The sequence below is a fragment of the Monodon monoceros genome, unplaced genomic scaffold (genome assembly GCF_005190385.1).
Source record: "Monodon monoceros isolate NGI ecotype Baffin Bay Population unplaced genomic scaffold, NGI_Narwhal_1 Super_Scaffold_6, whole genome shotgun sequence".
Lineage (NCBI taxonomy): Eukaryota > Metazoa > Chordata > Mammalia > Artiodactyla > Monodontidae > Monodon > Monodon monoceros.
The window spans coordinates 27,773,797-27,799,282 of NW_021703783.1; the positions used below are offsets into that span (position 1 = coordinate 27,773,797).

Consider the following 25,486-nt stretch of genomic DNA (forward strand, 5'->3'; position numbering starts at 1 on the left):
TTCGTCTGAGCTTACCCTTCCCCCTCCCTGTGTCCTCAAGTCCATTCGCTATGTCTGTATCTTTATTCCTGTCCTGCCCCAAGGTTCATCAGAACCAATTTCTTCTTTTTTTTAGATTCCATATATACGTGTTAGCATACGGTATTTGTTTTTCTTTTTCTGATTTACTTCACTCTGTATGACAGGCTCTAGGTCCATCCACCTCTCTACAAATAACTCAATTTCATTTCTTTTTATGGCTGAGTAATATTCCATTGTAAATATGCGCCACATCTTCTTTATCCATTCATCTGTCAGTGGACACTTAGGTTGCTTCCAGGTCCTGGCTATTGTACATGGTGCTACAGTGAGCATTTTGATACATGACTCTTAGACTTACAGTTTTCTCAGGGTATATGCCCAATAGTGGGATCGCTGGGTCATACAGTAGCTCTATTTTTAGTTTTTTAAGGAACCTCCATACTGTTCTCCATAGTGGCTGTATCGATTTACATTCCCACCAACAGTGCAAGAGGGTCCCCTTTTCTCCACACCCTCTCCAGCATTTATTGTTTCTAGATTTTTTGATGACGGCCATTCTGACCAGTCTGAGGTGATATCTCATTGTAGTTTTGATTTGCATTTCTCTAATGATTAGTGATGTTGAGCATCCTTTCATGTGTTTCTTGGTAATCTGTATATCTTCTTTGGCAAAATGTCTGTTTAGGTCTTCTGCCCATTTTTGGATTGGGTTGTTTGTTTTTTTGATATTGAGCTGCATGAGCTATTGTGTATTTTGGAGATTAATTCTTTGCCCATTGTTTCATTTGCAAATATTTTCTCCCATTTGGAGGATTGTCTTCTCATCTCCTTTATGGTTTCCTTTGTTATGCAAAAGTTTTAAGTTTCATTAGGTCCCATTTGTTTATTTTTCTTCTTATTTCCATTTCTCTAGGAGCTGGGTCAAAAACGATCTTGCTGTGATTTATGTCATAGAGTGTTCTGCCTATGTTTTCCTCTAAGAGTTTTAGAGTGTCTGGCCTTACATTTAGGTTTTTAATCCATTTTGAGTTTATTTTTGTGTATGGTGTTAGGGAGTGTTCTAATTTCATTCTTTTACATGTAGCTGTCCAGTTTCCCAAGAACCACTTATTGAAGAGGCTGTCTTTTCTCCACTGTATATTCTTGCCTCGTTTATCAAAGATAAGGTAACCATATGTGCATGGCATGGGTTTATCACTGGGATATCTATCCTGTTCCATTCATCCATATTTCTATTTTTGTCCCTGTACCATACTGTCTTGATTATTGTAGCTTTGAGGTATAGTTTGAGGTCAGAGAGCCTGATTCCTCCATCTCTGATTTTCTTTCTCAAGACTGCTTTGGCTTTTCTGGGTCTTTCATGTTTCCATACAAATAGTGAAATATTTTTGTTCTAGGTCTTTTAAAAATGCCATTGGTAGTATGATAGAGATTGCCCTGAATCTGTAGATTGCTTTGGGTAGTAGAGTCATTTTCACAATGTTGATTCTTCCAGTCCAAGAACATGATATGTCTCTTCATCTGTTTGTATCATCTTTAATTTCTTTCATCAGTGTCTTATAGTTTTCTGCATACAGGTCTTTGGCCACCTTAGCTAGGTTTATTCCTAAGTATTTTATCCTCTTTTGTTGTGATGGTAAATGGGATTATTTCCTTAATTTCTCTTTCAGATTTTTCATCATTAGTGTATAGGACTGCAAGAGATTTCTGTACATTAACTTTGTATCTTGCTACCTTATCAAATCCACTGATTGGATCTAGTAGTTTTCTGGGAGCATCTTTAGAATGCTCTCTGTATAGTATCATGTCATCTGCCAACAGTGACAGTTTTACTTCTTCTTTTCCAATTTGGATTCCTTTTATTTCTTATTCTTTTCTGATTCCTAGCAGTGGCTAAAACTTCCAAACTATGTTGAATAACAGCAGAGAGAGTGGGAAACCTCGTCCTGTTCTGGATTTTAGAGGAGGAATGGTTTCAGTTTTTCATCATTGGTAATGATGTTGGCTGTGGGTTAGTCACATATGACCTTTATTATTTTGACACAGGTTCCCTCTATGGCTACTTTCTGGAGAGTTTTTATCATAAATGGGTGCTGAATTTTGTCAAAAGCTTTTTCTGCATCATTGTGATTATCATATGCTTTTTATCCTTCTATTTGTTAATATGGTGTATCACATTGATTGATTTGTGCATATTGAACAATCCTTGCATTCCTGGGATAAACCTCACTTGATCATGTTGTATGATCCTTTTAATGTGCTGTTGGATTCTGTTTGCTAATATTTTGTTGAGGATTTTTGCATCTATGTTCATCAATGATATTGGCCTGTAATTTTCTTTCTTTGTGCCATCTTTATCTGGTTTGGTATCAGGTTGATGGTGGCATCATAGAATGAGTTTGGGAGTGTTCCTCCCTCTGCTGTATTTTGAGAGTTTGAGAAGGAAAGGTCTTAGCACTTCTCTAAATGTTGGATAGAAGTCACCTAGGAAGCCATCTGTTCATGTATTTTCGTTTGTTGGAAGATTTTTCATCACAGTCTCACTTTCAGTGCTTGTGATTGGTCTCTTTATATTTTCTATTCTTTCCTGGTTCAGTCACGGAAGGTTGTGCTTTTCTAAGAATTTTTCCATTTCTTCCAGGTTGTCCATTTCATTGGCATATAGTTGCTTGTAGTAATCTCTCAAGATCCTTTGTATTTCTACAGTGTCAGTTGTTACTTCTCCTTTTTCATTTCTAATTCTGTTGATTTGAGTCATCTCCCTTTTTTTCTTGATGAGTCTGGCTAATGGTTTATCAATTTTTTTATCTTCTCAAAGAACCAGCTTTTATTTTTAATGATCTTTGCTATTGTGTCCTTTACTTCTTTTTCATTTATTTCTGATCTGATCTTTATGATTTCTTTCCTTCTGCTAACTTTGGTGTTTTTTGTTCTTTCTCTAATTGCTTTAGGTGTAAGGTTAGGTTGTTTATTTGAGATGTTTCTGTTTCTTGAAATAGGATTGTACTGCTATGAACTTCCCTCTTAGATCTGCTTTTGCTGCATCCCATAGCTTTTGGGTAGTCGTGTTTTCATTGTCATTTGTTTCTAGGTATTTTTTTTAATTTCCTCTTTGATTTCTTCAGTGATCTCTTAGTTATTAGGTAGCATATGTTTTAGCCTCTATAAGTTTGTATTTTTTAAAGGTTTTTTCCTGTATTTGATATCTATCTCAGAGCACTGTGGTCAGAAAGGATACTTGATACAGTTTCAATTTTCTCAGATTTACCAAGGCTTGATTTGTGACCCAAGATATGATCTATCCTGGACAATGTTCCATGAGTACTTGAGAAGAAAGTGTATTTTGTTGTTTTGGGATGGAATGTCCTATAAATATCAATTAAGATCATCTTGTTTAATGTATCATTTAAAGCTTGTGTTTCCTTATTTATTTTCATTTTGGATGATCTGTCCATTGGTGAAAGTGGGTTGTGAACATCCTCTACTATTTTTGTGTCACTGTCGATTTCCCCTTTTATGGCTGTTAGCATTTGCTTTATGTATTAAGGTGCTCCTATGTTGGATGCATAAAAATTAACAATTGTTATATCTTCTTCTTGGATTGATCCCTTGATCATTATGCAGTGTCCGTCTTTGTCTCTTGTAATAGTCTTTATTTTAAAGTCTATTTTTTCTGATATGAGAATTGCTACTCCAGCTTTCTTTTGATTTCCATTTGCATGGAATATCTGTTTTCATCCCCTCACTTTTAGTCTGTATGTGTCCCTAGATCTGAAGTGGGTCTCTTGTAGACAGCATATATATGGGTCTTGTTTTTGTATCCACTCAGCCAGTCTATGTCTTTTGGTTGGAGCATTTAATCCATTTACATTTAAGGTAATTATTGAGACATATGTTACTATTACCATTTTCTTAATTGTTTTGGGTTTGTTTTTGTAGGTCTTTTCCTTCTCTTGTGTTTCTTGCCTAGAGAAGTTCCTTTAGCATTTGTTGTAAAGCTGGTTTGGTGGTGCTTAATTTGCTTAACTTTTGCTCATCTGTAAAAGTTTTAATTTCTCTGTCAGATGTGAATGAGATCCTTGCTGGGTAATCTTGGTTGTATATTTTACCCTTTCATCACTTTAAATAAGTCCTGCCACTCTCTTCTAGCTTGAAGAATTTCTGTTGAAAGATCAGCTGCCAATCTTATGGGGATTCCCTTGTATATTATTTGTTGTTTTCCCTTGCTGCTTTTAAATTTTTTCTTTAACTTTTGATAGTTTGATTAATATGTGTGTTGGCGTGTTTCTCCTTAGATTTATTCTGTATGGGACTCTCTGCACTTCCTGGACTTGATTGACAATTTCTTTTCCCATATTAGGGAAGTTTTCTACTAAAATCTCTTCAAATATTTTCTCAGACCCTTTCTCTTTCTCTTCCTCTTCTGGGATGCCTATAATTTGAATGTTGGTGTGTGTAATGGTGTCCCAGATGTCTCTGAGACCATCCTCAATTCTTTTCATTCTTTTTTCTTTATTCTGCTCTGCAGTAGTTATTTCCACTATTTCTTCTGCCTCAGTTATTCTGCTATTGATTCCTTCTAGAGAATTTTTCATTTCATTTACTGTGTTGTTCAGCATTGTTTGTTTGCTCTTTAGTTCTATATCCTTTTTAGACCTTTCTTGTATTTTCTCCATTCTAGTTTCAAGATTTGGGATCATCTTTACTATCATTACTCCAAATTCTTTTTCAGGTAGACTGCCTATTTCCTCTTCATTTGTTTGGTCTGGTGGGTTTTTACCTTGCTCTTTCATCTGCTGCATATTTTTCTGTCTTCTCATTTTGTTTAACTTACTGTGTTTGGGGTCTCCTTTACATAGGCTGCAGGTTCATAGTTCCCATTGTTTTCAGTGTCTACCCCCAGTGGGTAACGTTGGTTCAGTGGGTTGTGTAGGCTTCCTGGTGGAGGGGACTGGTGCCTATGTTCTGCTGGGTGGGGCTGGATCTTGTCTTTCTGGTGGGTACGGCCACATCTGGTTGTGTGTTTTGGGGTGTCTGTGAAGTATGATTTTAGGCAGCCTGTCTGCTAATGGGTGGGTTTGTGTTCCTGTCTTGCTAGTTGCTTGGCATGGGTCATCCAGCACTATAGTTTGCTGGCCTTTGGGTGGTGCTGGGTCTTAGCATTGAGATGGAGATCACTGAGAGAGATCTCACCAATTGATATTACTTGGGGCCGGGAGGTCTCAGGTGGTCCAGTGTCCTGAACTGAGCTCTCCCACCTCAGAGGGTCAGACCTGAGAACAGGCCAGAGCACCAAGACCCTGTCAGCCACATGGCTGCGAAGAAATTGAGAAAAAAAAGAAAGGAGAAAAAAAATTTTTTTAATTTGTTTTTAAATTTTATGTTTTTAAAAAAAAACATAAAAATGTTATTAAAATGAAAAAAATAATAATTAAAAAAAGAAGACAGCAACCAAACCAATAAACAAATCCACCAATGATAACAAGCGCTAAAAACTATACTAAGGTAAACATAAAAACCAGAAACAAATCAGATGCAGAAAGCAAACCCCAAGTCTTCAGTTGCTCCCAAAGTCCACCGCCTCAATTTTGGGATAATTCGTTGTCTATTCAGGTATTCCACAGATGCATGGTTTATCAAGTTGATTGTGGGAATTTAATCTGCTGCTCCTGAGGCTGCATGGAGAAATTTCCTTTTGTCTTCTTTCTCACAGCTCCTGGGGTTCAACTTTGGTTTTGGCCCCACCTCTGCATGTAGGTCACCCTCAGGCATCTGTTCCCACCTAGACAGGATGGGGTTAAAGGAGCAGCTGATTAGGTGGCTCTTTCTCATTCAGGCTGGGGGTGGGAGAGGTACAGTAGTTATAATTGGAATGCCTGGCGAGCCTGCAGAGGCAGAGGCTGGCATGATGTTGCAACAGCCTGAGGCACACCATGTGTTCTCCTGGGTAAGTTGTCCCTGTACCACAGGACCCTGGCAGTGGCATGCTGCACAGGCTCCCTGGGGGGTATGGATAGTGACCTGTGCTTGCACACAGGATTCTTGGTGGCTGCAGCAGCAACATTAGCATTTCATGCCCGTCTTTGCAGTCTGAGCTGATAGCTGTGGCTCATGCCTGTCTCTGGAGCTCGTGTAGGGAGTGCTCTGCCTTCTGTGGGCAGATGGGGAAGGAATCTCCTCTCCTCATGTACCCTGAAACAAAGGTCTCTTGCCTCTTAGGCAGGTCCAGAATTTTTCCTGGACTCCCTCCTGGCTAGCTGTGGCACACTAGCCCCCTTCAGGCTATGTTCATGCATTCAACCCCAGTCCTCTTCCTGGGATCTGACTTCAGAAGCCAGAGCCTCAGCTCCCAGGCCCCACCCGCCCTAACAGGTGAGCAGACAAGCCTCTCAGGCTGGTGAGTGCTGGTCAGCACTGATCCTCTGTGCAGGAATCTCTGTGCTTTGCCCTCTGCACCCTGTTGCTGTGCTCTCCTCTGTGGCTCCAAAGCTTCCCCCTGCAACAACCCAACCCCTGTCTCCATCAGTGAAGGGGCTTCCTAGTGTGTGGAAACTTTTCCTCCTTCACAGCTCTCTCCAGAGGTGCAGGTCTTGTCCCTATTCTTTTGTCTCTGTTTTTTCTTTTTTCTTTTTCCCTATGCAGGTAGATGGGGATTTTCTTGCCCTTTAGGAAGTCTGAGGTCTTCTACCAGCGTTCAGTAGGTGTTCTGTAGGAGTTGCTCCACATGTAGATGCATTTTTGATGTATTTGTGGGGAGGAAGGTGATATCCACGTCTTACTCCTCCACCATCTTGAAAGTCCCTCTTGAGTTAAATGTTTTAAAGACCAAGCATTTTCGGAGAAGTTACAAAACTAGTTTATAACAGATTCTAAAATATCCAGACTATATGTTGAAATCTTTAGGTAACTATTAAAATAATGATAAAAGAAAGCAAAACTAACAAGCTAATATTGGGGAAAATATACAGTGATATAGATAGATAGGAAGAAAGAAAGATAGATGATAGATAAATATCCAAATCCAGGAAGGAAAGAAAGGAAAGATAAAGAATTTAAAATATGTGAATAAAATAAAAAGAAATGGTAAGTTTTACCCAAACATATTGATAATTAAGTTAATTGTAAATGATCTAAACACTCCATATAAATGACAAAGAGAATGTAAGTTTATTTTTAAGCCCAACTATCTGCTGCTTATAAGAGATACACTTCAAATATAAATACACAGGAAAGTCAAAAGCAAATCCATGAGATAAGATAAACCATATAAAAATTAAACAAATGTAAACTAGTCTAACTATTCACTTTCTAAGCAAAGTAGAATTTAAGACAAGAAACATTTCCAGAAAAGAATAAACACCCTGAACGTCTTGTCCTAGGAAATAAGGACATGCTAAAAGAATGACAGGGGCAACTTTTAACAGACACAGAAGCCAGCCTCAAGGTGCTCCCATTGGACAAATCTGGGACAATTTGAGCACCAAAATAAATGATAGTATAATATGAAAATCCATTGAAAAACAGAGGAAACTATAAGTCCACACTCACAAAATAATTAAATTAATTAAAAAACGTTTAATGAGGAAAGAGATATTTATATACTCTCAAAGTATCTTCCCAAATACTCATCAACTACCTTCCCATCATAACTCCCAGCTTCCCGTCCCAAAAGTAATATTAACCACAAAATGGAAAAAGTAACTGTTTGATAGAGAAGGCTAGCAGACACCACTTTTATCAAGTGATCAAAATTAACCTATCCAGAAATGCGACAAATCAAAATCTTATGCCAGGCATAAGAAGAGCACCATACCACTTCTGTGGTATTCCACCCAAAGATGCATCATGAAGAAAAAAAAAATCACTCAAAGTCAAAATAAGACAAATTCTGCAAAGTAGCTGGCATTCCATCCACAAAAATTGTCAAGGACATCAAGTTAAGAAAAGACTGAGAAACTAAGATCAAAGAGACAACAACAACAAAAAAACAGTAAAGGAAAAGACAGGTACACGGAATAGGTAATTCTGAATGGGATCCATTTGCTAAAAGATATTATTGGGACAATTAAGTGAAATTGAAAGGGGTCTTAAGATTAAATGGTAAAAATATGTCAGTGCTAATTTCCTGATTCTGATTATTATATTATGGCTTTCTAGGAGAATGGGCTTTATGCAATAGAGTATTCAAGCTCCTGGGGCATCATGTTGGCAACTTATTCTCAAATAGCTCAAAGGAAAAAAAATCTTTACACTATATTCACAACTTTTCAGTAAATTTGAGATCAATTAAAAAAAATTTTTTTAACTCTTTGAATCTGAATGTAAATAAAAGTATAACATAACAATACTTGTTGGATATACTTAAAGCTCCTTTAAAGAGAAATTTATAGCCTAAAATGCATATGTAGAAAAGAAAAATGATTGAAAATAAATATTAAGTTATCTATCTCAAGAACTTAGAAACAGAACAGCAAATTAAAACCAAAAAAGTAGGAAAAAATAAAGATAATTGCACTAATCAATGAAATTCTTAAAAAACTAGAGATAGCCAACAAAGGCAAAAGTGGCTTCTTAGAAAGGACTAATAAAATTGTCAGTGCAACAAATATCATTATTAGAGAGGAAAAAATAAAAGACTACGTGCAGATAAACCTCTGCTGAGATGGATAAAGGAAGAAAATAGAAAAATACAAATTATCAACATCTGAAAGTAAAAAGCGGGGTATCGTTATAGATCTTAGAGAAATATATATCTTAACAGTATATTATGAGCAACTTTATGCCAATAAATTTGAGAATTTGGGCGAAATCAACAAATTCCTGGAAAAACACAGCATGCAAAATTGTCAGGACAGGAAACCGAAATCGTGAGTAGACAGGTAGTTAAGAAAGAAAGTGGGGCTTCCCTGGTGGTGCAGTGGTTGAGAATCTGCCTGCCAATGCAGGGGACATGGGTTCGAGCCCTGGTCTGGGAAGATCCCACATGCCATGGAGCAATTAGGTCTGTGAGCCACAACTACTGAGCCTGCGCGTCTGGAGCCTGTACTCCGCAACAACAGAGGTCACAATACTGAGAGGCCTGCGCACCGCGATGAAGAGTGGCCCCTGCTTGCCGCAACTTGAGAAAGCCCTCACACAGAAACGAAGACCCAACACAACCAAAAATAAATTAATTAATAAAAGAAAAAAAAATGAATTTGAAATTCAAACTTCCCACAAAGAAATAGTCAGGCTCAGAATTCTTTAGCAGGAAATTTTTCCAAACATTTAACTCAGACATAATGTTAATCTTTCACATATTCTTTCAGAGAACAGTAAAAGAGGAAATATTTTCAAACACATTTAATGAGTCCTATTTAACCTTAAGAACAAAAACCAACGAATTTATGCCAAGGAAGGAAATTTATAGATCAATATCACTCATAAATAACATAATGCAAAATTCTAATAAATATTAGGAAAACACTGTAAGCAATATATTTAAAAGATAATATATCATGAATCAGTTGGATCATTCCAGAAATATATTTGTTTTAATACTGAAAATCAAGTAATTTACCACATTTACAAAAATAAAGAAAAATCATATAAACACCTCATAGATGCAAATATATGAAAACTTTAGTCTTAATATCAGGAACAAGACAAGGATGTCTCCTATCACCACTTTTATTCAACACTGTGCAGAGGAAGTTGTCAGTACAATAAACATCATGATTAGAAAGGGAAAAATAAAACATTATGTGCAGATTACCAGAGTGTATGAAGAAAATTTTTAAAAATCCAAACTATTATTAGTAAGTTAAGCAAAGTCAATTCAATTATCCAAAAAATAAAATGACATTTTATATACTACAATAATAAATAAAAATGAGACATGACAAGTTATATTGGCATCAAAAAAATATCTAATCACTAGGGACAAATACAATTAAAGATGTATAAGACCCTTACACAAAAACTATAAAATATTATTCAGAGAAACTAAAGAAAATTTAAATAAATAGAGGAGTATCGGTATTCATGGATTGTATCCATATTCATGGATTTTACATACTTCAATTCTCAGAAATTAATCTACAGACTCAAACCAAACTCAAATCTCACAGTGTGTGTGTGTGTGTGTGTGTGTGTGTGTGCGCACGCACACATGCATGTATGCAAGTGTATGTGTATAAACTGACAAATTCTAAAATTTTGTGGTGATGTAAAAAGCTACAAATATCCTAGAACAGTCCATAAGCCAAATCTGGCCTGCCACTTGTTTTGTAAATTAAGGTTCATTGGGACATAGCCCTAATTAACCATTCATGTATTGTCTATGGCTGCTTTTATGCTACAATAGCCCCAGAGAACATAGGGACCACCTAGTCTAAAATATTTACCCCTGGCCCCTATTTGTATCTTGTACTTTACAGAAAAAGATTGCTGACCCCTGACCTAGAAAACCTTGAAGTAAAAGAAAACAACTACAAAGTACATACAACTAGTTATTAAGATAGCATAGTATAACACAATAGAATCCTCAACAAGGATTTAATCATTAAGTCCTCACATATTTAATCATTTCATTTATGTCAAAGGTCATATGATTTACAATAAAGAAAGAAAATCTCTTCAACAAATGCTCCTGGGTCAATTCAATACCATATGGAATCAAAGTAAATTTTACCTCAAATCATACACAAAAATTAATCCCAGAGGAATTGTAGGTCTAAATAAGAAAGTTAAAACAATAAAACTTCTAGAATATAACATCATCGTGGCCTTCAAACAGAAACATTCCTTGAACAGAATAAAAGCACAGATCAGAAAGGAATAAATTGATATTACAACCTAAATTAAAATTACGAACTTCTGTTCAACAAAATATATGGTTCAAAGAGTTAAAAGCCATGCTACAACAGGAGAGAAGATATTTGCAAGACATATAAGCAACAAAAATTCCTATCCTGAAGGCATAAATAACTCCTAAAAATCAGTAAGAAAATAGGCAAAACACCTGAATGTGCACTTCATAGGAGGATAGCCAAATGGCCACTAGGCCTATCAAAGGGTGCTCAGCCATATTAATCATCATGAAGTTAAAGTCCAAACAAGATATCTTTATACTAAGCAGAATGGAAATATGCTTTTTTAATTAACAATACAAAGCACTGGCAAAGATGTACTGCCACGTGGAAAATTCTAGAAAACAGTTCATCAGTATTTACTGAATATGAAAATATGCATACCCTGTGCCTCAGAAATTTTACTCCTACATGTGCAGACAATAATAATTTACAAATATAAGATCTAAAAGACATGTACTGGAATGTTCTAACCAGTTAATCATAATATTCAGCAACTGCGAACAATCCAAAAATCTACCCAGAGTAGAATGGATAAATAAATTGGGGTATATTCATAAAATAGAAAACCATACCGCAACAAATATGAACAAACTATTGCCACATGCATGGATAGATTCCACACACATAATTCTGAGTGAAGCAAGCTAGACAAATACATATATAATATATGATTTTACTTATATGAGGCTTAAAAATAGGCAAAATTATTTTATAGTGCTAGAAGTCAGGATGCAGTTTAATCTGGGAGGAAGAAAGTGCACAAAGAGAATTCCTGGATGCTAGCAATATTCTATTTGTAGATGTGGGGTGGTCACGTGGATGTATTTGCACCTAACAAATTCACTGTGCTGTATGATGTGTACCCTTTATCTGGGTATGTTTTATTTCAATAAAAAGGTATACTAAAATTAGAACAGGAACACAGCCATTAAAAAGTAGGAAATTATGCCATTTGCAATAACACGGATAAATCTTGAGGGCATTAGGCTAGTGAAATATGACAAAGAAAGACAAATACTGTATGATCTCACTTATGTGTGGAATCTAAGAAAGCCAGTCATAGAAACAGAACAGATTGATGGTTGCCAAGGATGGGGGGTGGGAGAAATGTCTGAAGTTGGTCAAAGGGTAAAAACCTCCAGTTATAATATAAAGATAAGTAAGTTCTGGGGATGTAATGTACAGCATAGTGACTATAATTAACAATACTATACTGCACATTTTAAAAGTTCTCATCACACAAAGAAAGAATATCTGTACACATATATCAAATCAGTATGTTGTACACCTTAAGCTTACACAATGTTCTATATCAACTACCTTTCAGTAAAGCTGGAAAAATAAAAAATAAATAAAAGCCAAACAGGAAAAAATAGTTCGAGAAGAAAATTATTCTGGATTTGTTTTTCAGCTAACAATCAGAAAAGTTCTGTTGAAGTATAATTCTTGGACTTCCCTAGTGGCACAGTGGTTAAGAATCCACCTGCCAATGCAGGGGACACGGGTTCAATCCCTGGTCCAGGAAGATTCCACATGCCGTGGAGCAACTAAGCCCGTGCACCACAACTACTGAGCCTGTGCTCTAGAGCCCGCGAGCCACAACTACTGAGACCACGTGCCACAACTACTGAAGCCCGTGTGCCTAGAGCCTGTGCTCGACAACAAGAGAAGCCACCGCAATGAGAAGCCCGTGTACCGCAACAAAGCACAGCCCCCGCTCGCAGCAACTATAGAAAGTCTGTGGACAGCAATGAAAACCAACACAGCCAAAAATAAATAAATAAAATATAAATAAATTTATTAAGAAAAACAGATAACATGATAGTGAAATTTAAAAAAAAAAGAATATAATTCTTGTTCAGTTGGACATAAAATATCGATAGAGCTAAGACTTCAATTTAGCCTTATAAACAGAGGCAATTACATTAAGCCTGAACATCTAATTCTCTATGACCAGAAATATCTGTAAAACTATTTTATGTCCTTTTCTAAACAGAAAAATTTCAAAGCCAATCTACAGTTGTTTCCAAAACTGGTATGGCTGATGTTAGGAACCCAAATGAGTGTAATATGGTATTTTCCTGAGGGACACACAACAAATTTTTGCTAAAACAGTAACGCCTTAAGAATGACTATACTTTCTGTAGAAGATATTGGTTTAACAAAGTTCTTTCAACCACATGCCACACAACAACTTCTCCTCAATTCTCTTCTGTTATGATCCCCTCAATCACAGTGGATACATATAGTAAGAATCCTTCAAATGTCTACTAGAGGAATATAATCTCTACAGACTGAATTCTCAGCAGTATATTGTAATTAAAGTCTCCTTTATAAAATAGAAAATAAAACCAAACCAAACAAAAACGCGCAGCTGCTCTGCAGCATGAACCCAATAGTGCAGATAGTGTCAATAACCAAGTTGGACCCTCAGTGGTTTAGCAACAGTGACTGCCTAAAGGCCATGGGGAGTTTCCTCTTTCCTATATCAATAACTTTATAGATGCTTCACTCTATTATTTCCACAGAACAAAAAAGATAGAATGAAATGAGTACACCCTAAGCTTTAAGAGGTAAAAAGCATGTTTTTCAATGAATGCTATAATTCAATTTCCTAAATATGTAGTAAAAGTTACGATAAAAAGCAGCAGAATAAGCACTGAGCTCTCATAAGTACTTCGCATGCCACGTGAATGTTCTCATATGAAAAATGTGACCTTTGTACCGAATTATCTACAAGGAGGCTTGCAACTCATAAATTCTGAAACCACAATCATTAAGTGTGTGCCCATATTTGAGGGTATCCTCAAATTCCTCCTGTTAACAAATATTAACTGAGCATCTTCTAAGCACAAAAGCCCTATCCTAAATGCTGTAGGGAGGAGCTTGACCTTTAAGGAGCACTGAATTAAGAAGTGAAGACACAGAAGAAAATAGGTTCACAAAAAAGTCTTTAATGTTTGTTGAATGATATAAAGTAGAAGGTGACAAGGACCATAAGAAAGATATTTAAGTCATGGGATTTCAAAAAGATGAAAGGAGGAAATTCTAGTTGTGAGGGTTAGAAAAGGTCAACACGTAAAGTAACATTTAAGCTGAGCTATGAAAAATTTTCTTATCCTTTCTCAATATGTGTGTGTTTACGTATTATACATATATTATTCAGCATGGACATGAGTAAATATTAAAACAGCTCAATATCAATGGAACAGTGCAGAACAGAGACAATGTCAAACTATGGAAATCAGCATTTGGCAGTAGATTTGCCTCCAAAGTACACTCACTGTGAGTTATAAACAACTTCAGCTTGCTTCATTTCATTATATAACTAACATATGGAATCGGGAACCAACTCTGTAATTTTAAATGTTTAAAAGTAATTCACAAAATAGATGACCTATGGATAACTAAAATTTAACTCAAAGAAATTAATTGCAACATTTTCAGAACCTCTCAAAGCCAAGTATGTGTGCATCCTTAGGGACATGACTTTGCTATTTCCATTCACCACTAAGAGGTTTTCATATTTTCATAATTCATGGCACTTTATCATTTCTAGCTCCAAATTATTATGCACTGAAATATTGTTTTAGTTTTAAAAGATAAATTACTTTGACAATTCACAATCATTAGATAGAATTTTTTGTATGCAGGTAATTGTAATAGTGTCAGATATAATTTTTAAACTGCAGATTACCACTACAGTTTTAAATAATTTTTTATCACTTTATTTGGAGCATTTGTTTCCACATATTTTAAGCTTTTTAAAATTTTTTTTATTTATTTATTTTTTTGCAGTACGCGGGCCTCCCTCTGCTGTGGCCTCTCCCGCCGCAGAGCACAGGCTCCGGACGCGCAAGCCCAGCGGCCATGGCCCACGGGACCAGCCGCTCCGCGGCATGTGGGATCCTCCCGTGCCAGGGCACGAACCGGCATCCCCCGCATCGGCAGGTGGACCCTCAACCACTGCGCCACCAGGGAAGCCCATTTTTTTTTCTTTTTTTAATTTCTCCTTACTGTATAAAAGTAATTCATCCCAGAACATAAAATCATGTGGCTAGTGAATACATACTTTTCCAGAACACATCTAAATTCAAATACAAACATGACCACTATGTTACTGACACAGTATTGATACCTCAATCAGTAAATGGATTGTATAGTCACACTGAAGTTGCTGGTAAAACTCTTCAACTATATTTTATGCTCCTTGAGGTAAAAATACTGTCTATTTAAAATTTTTTCCACCACTGCAGCTACAGGATAGGCACCCAATAAATACAGGTCAAATTGATAAATGGATGAATATATTTTAAATTTTTACTAAAATATCTAAAATATTGTTTTACTTGTCTAATTCCAAATACACTGAGGATAATTATTAGAGTGGTTCTTGTTATTATTTTGTAAAATATGCTCAGTACTTAAAAGATAATGGGAAGAATTGATAATATGAGTGCAAAACTCTTTATGACTTCTATAGCATCATAAAATCAGAGTTGCAAGTAATTAGAACTAATTAAGTCCAGTTTTTTTCCTGATGAATTAGTCCAACCCCTGTTTGAATACAGGACAGGACATCCACTATAGTTCTAGCTCCAGGATACTGTTCTAGGAAACCCATTCTACCATGGAATACTCTAAATGTTACAAAGGTCTTACCCACAGTGAACAAAATATGCCTTTGTCTCTTCATCCTTTGAGCCAAATTTTTTCTTTCCTCCTTTCTTGTTTCAACTTCAAGTAACTGTACCCCCATGTCTAAATCAAAATACTTTTAAGAATCTGAAGACAATTATTATAACTACTCAGAGTCTTTGCATTTTTCAGGTTAAATATTCCTTCATTAATATGACATAGTGTCTATCCCTTTCTTCAAGATGGTAGCCCTCCTCATATATGGCATTTCAATGATCTCAAATGGAGAACTGAAAACAAACATTCCAGATTTGCTCCTACGAGAGCAAAATACAAGAGTATTTAATTGAATCACATAAAATTGCCAACACTCAACCACTCTGAGCTACAAAAATGACAATTTAATACAGCTCAATATAACAGCATTATCTTCCTTAATGTAAGCATTGCACACCCATCAATGCATCCTCAGATTGCATTAGCTTTTTAGCAGTTATGCAACACCATACCATCATATTAGGTTTGAGGCCAAGTAAATCCCACAGGTCATTTTCCCATCAACTGTTAGGCTTGTACAATGAATTTTACAGAATATTATAATGCAGGAATTTACTTACCTGTCACTTACTAGTTTTGTTATTCTTAAAAATGTATTTTGATCTCTTAGAGAACCAAGGTAGCCTTAATCATATAGTGTTTACTATGTTACTATGTGCCAGTCATGGTCCAGTGGTTAGTTTAATCCTCATAACTACTGTGTGAGCTAGAATCATTAGCATAATTCCCCACATTTCAGATGAGGAAACAGTCACTAAGAGGTCACGTGTACTCCCTTAACCACTGTATACCATACTGGCTCTCAATGTAAAGAAACTGACTTTCTCAAATGATTTGGTGGGGATTTAATAATATATACAGTGTATTTCATTTTTTTCACCCCTTTCCTTTATCCAGCTAGTTCAATTAGATGCTATATACAATGGATTTTACCTACAAAATGCTGTCTCTGCATCTGACACTTCCTTTTCTATTCTTCCAGACTATTCTCTAGTTCTTAACATTTTTAATTTTTTTGAAATGCTGTCTATTGAAATTGTCTCTTAACTGGTATCTCCCCATCTTCGTCCATCTTTTCCCTACCCACTCTATATGATTCTGGGTCCTATTTATCATCATATTCTCAATTTCTACTTTGTTTTTATACCAATTTTGCATATTATTCCCTCTTATACATTCTACCCCTTCGAAGAGAAAAAAATAAATAAGTAAAATATTGTTTTCTGATTTATTTTAATATTATGCCATTTTACCTAAATAGTAGGCTTCTTCTCTTACTTGTTTTTCATCCAAAGTCAAGCTGAAGAAGATTATTAAAGACCCAAAGATCAATTTATAGAATTTCTATTAATAAAACCAGAACGTCAAGGTTGGAGTCAGATAAGGATTCTGCAAATTAGGAACTATAGAGCCAAATGGCCTGGGTTGAAATCCCCATTCTATTATTTACAACTGGCTAACTTTGGTCAAGTCACTTAAGCTTTCTGTTCTTTAATTTCTTCATGTGTAAAATAAGGATGCAAATGGCATCTACCTCTTAAGGTTGTTGTGCAAACTAAATTAGTCAGTATTCTAAAGGGCTTAGAACAAGAGTCATTATTATTATGAAAAACACTGTATATTAAATAAGAAACTTACATCTCATTGCTTAGGCAATAAGAAAGCCTCATCATTAAGGATTTTCATTGGCCAAGATGCCTGGTCCTATACATTATGGATATTTATCTCAGTTCCTTTAACAGTCCCCAAAATTCAACATCCATTTATTATAACTCTCTAGAATGTGAGCATAAAGAAACATACCTCAACATAATAAAGGGCATATATGAAAATCCCATATATGAAAATCCCACAGCTAATATCATACTCAACAGTATAAATCTATAAGAATTTCCTCTAAGACAAGGCTGCCCACTCTCACCAGTTTTATTCAACATTGTATTGGAAGTCCTAGACATAGCAATTACACAAGAAAAAATAAAAGAAATCCAAATTGGTAAGGAAGAAGTAAAACTGTCACTGTTTGCAGTTGAAATGATATTATCCACAGAAAAACCTAAAGCGGCCACCATAAAACTAGTAGAGCTCATCAATGAATTTGGTAACTTTGCAGGATACAAATATACAGAAATCTGTTGCATTTCTTTATACTATCTATGAAATACCAGTAAGATAATCCCATTTATCATTGCATCAATAAGAATAAAATAACTAGGAATAAACCTACCTGAGGAGGCAAAAGACCTGTATCCCAAAAACTGTAAGATGCTGATGAAAGAAACTGAAGATGACATAAACAGATGGAAAGGTATACCATGTTCTTGGACTGGAAGATGTGAGATATAAATATATATATATACACACACACACATATATACAAAATGGCATATTACCCATAAAAAAGAATGAAATTTTACATTTGCAACAACATGAATGGACTTGGAGGGTATTATGCTAAGTGAAATAAGACAGAGAACGACAAATACTGGATGATATTATTTATACATGGAATCTAAAAAATACAACAAACTAGTGAGTATAACAAAAAGGAAACAGACTCACAGATATAAAGAACAAAACTAGTGGTTCCCAATGGGGAGAGGAAAGTGGGGAGGGGCAATACAGGCGGAGGGGACTAAGAGGTAAAAACTATTATGTATAAAACAAGCTAGAAAGATATACTATACAACACAGGGGATATAGCCAATACTTTATAATAACTATAAATGGAGTACAACCCTTAAAATTTGTGAATCAGTATATTGTACACCTGAAACATATTACACATCAACTATACTGCAATTAAAATAAATAAATAAAATTATTAACCATGAAAAAAGTAATTCTGCCTCCTTGCTCTTACTCCATTACACAAAGTATTTGTATTAGGAAACTGAGTTTCTACTTTATTTTCAAATAACAAGTTATTAACTGTCAAAAAGCAGTTGATAATTGATATCACTTTTAAAACGCTTTAAAGCAATATTTTATAAAATCAGCAGTTGACCTCAAAAAGTGAGACTAAAACCACAAACTTCAATTATGTAAGAATTGGATCACATTAAATTTATGTAAGACTGAGGAAAATACAAATTCAAGGCTAGATTATTCCACAGAAAGATCATAAATGAGCTAAACATTAAGGATTATTAAGAACAAAACACAAAGATTGCTTTCATCAAATTAAAATGAAATAAAATAAAAAAGAAATTCAATCTTTGGGTTGAAGGACTTCCCTGGTGGTGCAGAGGTTGAGAATCTGCCTGCCAATGCAGGGGACATGGGTTTGAGCCCTTGTCCGGGAAGATCCCACAAACCGTGAAGCAACTAAGCCCATGCACCACAATACTGAGCCTGAGATCTAGAGCCTGCAAGCCACAACTACTGAGCCTGTGTGCCACAACTACAGAAGCCCACATGCCTAGAGGCGGTGCTCCACAACAAGAGAAGCCACCACAATGAGAAGCCCACGCACCACAACAAAGAGTAGTCCCTGCTCGCCACAACTAGAGAAAGCCTGCGAGCAGAAACAAAGACACAATGCAGCCAAAAATAAATAAATAAAAATAAATAAATCTATAAGAAAATTACTAAAATAACTAAAAACAGGAAAGTATCATCTTGATCACATTATAACTTATACCATGTCTTCCAGCACAATTTTTTTAATTCAAATTCTTACCTCTCTCCATTCTTTATTTCCAACTCCTTGTACATACAAGACACAAACTACAAAAGATGAAAAAATAAATATATCTAAACGTTTTTTATAAATATCAGATATAAATGTATCCAATTTATTTTTCAGCTGTACAAAAGCTATATTAAAATTAGTTCCTAGCCTTACTCTGGCATGAAAATTGCTAATAAATCATCACATGATGAAAATTTTTTATAAAAAAGCAAGAAACAATATCAGGTCTTTAGAACTTAGCATGTATAGAGCTAGGCACAAAAAAAAATAACAATTATTTGCTAATGTCTTCAATTGCATTATGCTACAGATATAGATAAAAAAATCTTTTAACTAAGGTTAAACAGTTTGAAATATTTCAGTATGTTACCAGTCATAAGTCAAGCTCTTCCTAGGATACTTACAATGCTCAAAACCATCATAGGCAGGATATCTGGAGCAAATCATATGCCACATTTAATATTTGCAACTCCTATCCTCAATGTTTGTAAACAAGTAAGAAATCCTATGAACCACAAAAGGAAGTTGCAAAAAAGGGAGATTAAGAGTTTGGGGTAAAGATTAATTTATAAAAATATCCCACCCACTTGTCAATGGGCCCCAGGAATTTTTAATACCCACAGAGTTTAATGCCTTTTCTCCAGTGACTACCTCAAGAATTCTTCTGTCAACTGACAAAACCTCTCTCCTGTAGTTAAACCACACAGGTTCACACATTTGTAGAGATGGAGAGCTGCTGGATATCAGCTTCTAAATATTACAAGATTTGGACTCACTATTTGATTTATACATTATTTCTGTTGTTTTCTAATTTAAACTGTCTCATTTTACAATTTATCTCCAATTTTCAATATATATAATTAGGAATCAAAAACTTCAGCTCATTCAAGATATTATATAATTCACTTGGTTGTACATGCCTTTATATACTGCATTTATTCACAAAAAAAGGAAAATGATTACTCTGACTTGATCATAAAATTATGGCCCATTACAGTTGTCTTTCAAAGATAATTTCTACCATATGGCTATACAATGAGGTTTAATTTCAAAGCGAACTGTCCTACATTGCAGTCATCTGCATTGTCATCTTATTCTCAAAATGCTAAGCAATTCCCTCTCTTTTGCCAGAGTACTGCCCAGGTAGATGAGAATGCAGGGCCTAAGACTATACTCCATCTTGCTCTCTAGGCTTCAAAACAAATATTTAAATAAGAACTATGATTTTCAAACAACTTTTTGAAAAATCAAGTAAAATAAGTAGACTATTTCAAAAAGCAAGTAATAGGGCTTCCCTGGTGGCGCAGTGGTTGAGAGCCCGCCTGCCGATGCAGGGGACACGGGTTCGTGCCCCGGTCCGGGAAGATCCCACATGCCGCGGAGCAGCTGGGCCCGTGAGCCATGGCCGCTGAGCCTGCGCGTCCCGAGCCTGTGCTCCGCAACGGGAGAGGCCACAACAGTGAGAGGCCCGTGTACCGAAAAAAAAAAAAAAAAAGCAAGTAATAGGTACTTACTTGGATCAGATTTAGAAAATGTGTCTCTGTCAAGAAGATTTCTGTTGAATAAAAGAGAAAATGGTAGATAAATATAATACCAAAATATTTATATAAATATAAATATATATATACATGAATGATGACTTGAAAGTTCCAAAAGTTACATTTGTGCTTCATATTCATCCTCCATTAATTGGTAATAATTTATAATAGTTAAATTACACTTTTATGTTTAATACTTATAATAAAAATCTCATGTTTACCCTGTTGTATTCTTTCACCAGGACTACCACTCATGTGCATTTATCTGTACCGTGCTTGTTATTTAAAAGGCTTTTTTTCATATCAACCTGATAGCCTTTCATATTTCAGGTTCTTAAAAGTTACTCCTTCTATGGAATCACTATACACTGAGAAAATAAAAACACAGTCAACAGAACAGCACAGACAAAAAAAAAAAAAATGGGATTACGCCTTCAAATATTCCCGGAAAGAAACTATCAGACATGTTTATATTTGGAATTAAGTCAAAGACCACTAGTCAGAAATCATATTAAAATAATCCTTCTGTCCCCTAAGCAGTCACTATGACTCCAGCAATGACTGGCAAACAGTAAATTTAAAACATTTCCATTTGAGAATATACTATGTTATATATTTAAAAAGGTAGCTCTCCGCTCACATGGAAATTCTCCAGCCTTTCCTATGTGTCTAGTTTTGCTCATTAAGTGTCCTAAAAAATGTAATTCAGCTCTTTCTTTCAGAGTTCACTAAAGTCGAGGAGAGATGACAGTGCAAATATTGCAGTGTGCTTGGGACTCAAAAACTATGTTATACACATTTAAAAGCAAATAATGTGATTTCGGTGCCTTATTTATCTTAAAAAAAATAAAAACCTTACAATCTTTAACCATAAATACAAAATAATGGATTTCTATCAACAATAAAGATAAATATTCTTAATCATAGACTTTACTTGCACATTATTTCTTCTAGCGATTATGATCCATAACATACAGTAGGTAAGGTCAAAAACAAACAAAAAACCTTAGACCCTTTATAATATGAGGGGGAAAAAACTCCATAAACTCTTCATAACTTAGTCCCTGAACTTTGCAGTTTAGCTTTCCCATTGCTGTTTGACAATAAATTTCAGCTATAATTTGATCATATGAATAAAATAGAATAAACTATCTCTGACTAGATTTAATTCCCCGAAGACTACTATACTCAAAGTTATATGATTTTAAAAGTTTGTAAAAGGCAAATATTCTTACATGATAAGAATCACTGCAAAAGACCAGTGATTATCAAAATGCATCATAAAGTTAGGACTGATGACAGGAATGCAAGATTTTTTCCTCCCTAATATCCCATTAGAAACAAAGCACTTTCACATTAAGTTAAAAGAGAGGTATTATTGTGAAGGCTATTGTATAAAAAAAAGAAAATAAGCTGAGGGTCAGAGAAACTGAGTAAATGAATAAGACCACACAGCCCAGTACAGAATATTCCAATGAAGTCAACCTTTTGCCCTGTTCTTTACAAAATGCTACATTGTCTGGAGAAGTCAGGGAGAAACAACTTGTTTTCCTGACTGTTGGAAATGTAGAAGGCCTCCCATTATACCTACTCGTTGAGCCACTAGAGTATGACATAAAATAAATTCTTGTTTATAGGCTAATGTGAAGAGAGATGCCGCCTATGCTATGAACAAAGAGAACTAGGATAGGAGGCCAAACATAACTGTACTTAGTCACAGAAAAATATTTTTGTTTTCTATATAAAGCACTTTAAAAAAACACACACACACCACCCCTCACCAGCTTTTATATAGGAAGGTTACTCTTCCCTCCATGAGGTTGCCTTTTGCTCGAGTTAGGATGCCTTTAACATTATGCCTACAATTTTATAATGGAATATTGAACTTGAACATTATAAAAATCCTGAACAGGTCTTTCTATTCTATAAACCTTGATGTAGCTAAACAAGGAAGAGAGCAAATTCCTGAAAAGAAATTATGGAGAAATACAGTGCATTAGTCAGAAAACTTACCTGAAGAAATAACCTAACCAAAAATTTAATCTGTGAATTGCATGATTTGCTCTAGTAACCACTCATCTCAAATTCCAATTAAAATGTCTGGACTTAAGAGTATGATTGAAATATCATAACTAAAGCTAAAGCGCAATCAATTAAACTCTAACCTGTATGAAGAAGTACTAGGTTAATGGAAGAGGCATATTTTGCATGAAGCCTGCAATAGGGGTAGATAAGGAAGAAGTTAGTAACACCTTTCCAGGACCATCCAGGAGAAAAGGTTCCCTGACTTCCCCCTTTATAATTCAATCGTCATTGATATTAATCTCTTAAAACAGACAGATGCATCAAGCTACCTTCCCTCGATGACAATAGTCAATTAGCGCATCCGACAACGCTGCTTACTCTGATTTTATGCTCAACAAGCCACCTTCCAATTTTAAGATGGCTTCTCATATAGTTATTAGCACAGAACTGTGCTTAGTGGCCAAGATGAATATTACAGTTTTCTTGACCATTATAGTTTTTATACTCAACCGGCATTCCAAGACCCATACTGAACAGCCAGTTAACCTCTTAAAATGACATCTCAGACTTATCTTTCTCTAACAGGAAAATTGCAATTCCATTTAAACTTCAGAGCAATTCTGCAAGTATTTTTCAAGAAAATATTCTATGCCCAAGACCTAACTAAGCACTAATTAAACATGTTCTCAAATCTCAAGATGCCTGAACTTTACTAAGAGGACAAACTCAGAAATAAATAGCAATATTGGATGGTATATAAAATAACAGTTTATTATGGGGAGAAGGAAGAGTAAAATAGAGTAAAATTAATTCAACTACAAATAAAAAACATCAGGTACAATAGTTAGCTCTTAACCAAATTATTTTTTTAAATATACTAGAAAAAAAACAATTTATAGGTATGTCTATATAACAAAAACAGTCTAAACAAATGTATATCTTGAAATAATTACCTTTTTTTTTAAGGTTAAGTATCCTTTTCTGTTACAATTATATAATGAGAGTTTATTAGTGGAAAACTAAAACTTCTAATTATTCACATGTAAAATGAGCATAACAACACCATCTATTAAGGTAAAGGATATTTGTAAGTGAGTTAACCTACAAGTTGTAGGCCTGCTCCTAATTCTTTCCAACTCAGTAAATGAAATAAGCTAATAAGTATTGTTCTTAGTGTAGTAAATATTGAATTTTTTGATTCCTTTAAAAGGGAAGCAAATATTATTATCCTAACACAGATGCATTTTGAAAAAGAAAATCTACTTGTATATATTATGAATTCTAAAGTTAATAGTTTCACAGTAAAGACAATTTTACTATTTGTGAATTTTTAAAGTGCTAATTTTAAAAAAGCACACAATATATTTGTTTTAGGGAATAAATCTTCAAACTGAAGGTATGAAGTGAATTCCAAAAAGCTACTTGTGGCCAGCAGAACTTAGACAACATGTAACGAGGCTCCACTGCTGTACCTGAGTGGAATTGTTCTATCTAATTTTTAATAAGAACAAAAATATAGCTTATAATAGAGGCAAATAAAAAATTGTTCTATTTAATTTTCCATATGAACAAAAATATAGCCTATGAATAGAGCCAAACAATGCTTTATCATTTTACAAACACAGTCCAGCATAAATTTTCTACATGTGGACAGAGAACCACGTCTCTGCATAAATATAACTGCCTCTGAGAACTGTTCTGTATCTATGAACAGAATGACTCTGGGTTTAATTAAAATTTAGGAAATTATTAGAGGACTTTTATTTACCTGTTATTCAACTTAGTCTCAGGATCAACTGACCGCCTGCAAGGTCTTTACTAAATATTGCTTAGGCAACCACAGAACCTAGTTGGCACATAAGCAAAGGTCTGTACGAATGAACGGTTTTAGTATCCAATCAAAAGCATCACCTTTTTCACTATAGGTATGATGAGGTGTTTTATTATGGAAAAAAGAGTAGAAGAGGAAGGTGGCATATTAGACCTTTGCCCTAATAAGTAACTCATTAACTGAATAAAACCTGAGTGAGGAAATTATAAACATGCCCCATGTCACTGGGTCATGTCTAGGGCCCTTACCTTGGACATTATATTGTCTTAAGGACTGGAATTAAGAAGTTCTTGGCATGCATATATATATATATTATATATATATATTATATATTTAATGCATATAACACACAAAATGGTTTTCTGAGTTTTTTAAATAATGACAGGGAAATCAAGACTTGTTTTGAGCAACTGAAAGGAAATTCATCGAATCTTTGGAAGTCACTTGAATGCAATATTTAATTCTCTATGACTCATTTATGCATTATTTTTATTCTTTGAACAAATATTATAGCTGGAAATTTAGCATGCAAATTTAAGGAAAAAAATTTTTTCCTGAACCTAAAACTTCTACGGCAAATAGAAACACTGTACTGAAAAAGTAAAACTTTAGAAATGAAACAAATCAAGTATTTTGAAACTGAAGCTTACTAAAAAGCCAGAATTAGCTAGAATCTAAGACACCAAGTAATTCTAAAGGGTAGGATCATTGGAAAGTACTTAACAAGTTTACCAGCTTTCAAGAAAATAAGAATAGACATTCAGGTTTGAAGTTGTACAAATAGACTAAAATTTCAGCTCAGCAGCAGCCACCTTTCATAGCCTGAGCA

The 25,486-nt window shown here is 35.0% G+C and overlaps 1 protein-coding gene across 3 annotated transcripts in view; it reads right to left on the reverse strand.

Moving 5' to 3' along the window:
* Positions 1-25,486, reverse strand: part of CPNE8 (copine 8) — a 310,582-nt gene that overhangs the window by 239,268 nt on the left and 45,828 nt on the right. For all 3 annotated transcript variants that reach the window (XM_029205052.1, XM_029205053.1, XM_029205054.1), the window contains exons 2-3: positions 20,778-20,818; positions 19,252-19,298 (exon numbers count right to left, since the gene is read on the reverse strand). In XM_029205052.1, the coding sequence (XP_029060885.1) occupies positions 19,252-19,298; positions 20,778-20,818 (88 nt within the window). The remainder of the gene's footprint in view (positions 1-19,251; positions 19,299-20,777; positions 20,819-25,486) is intronic.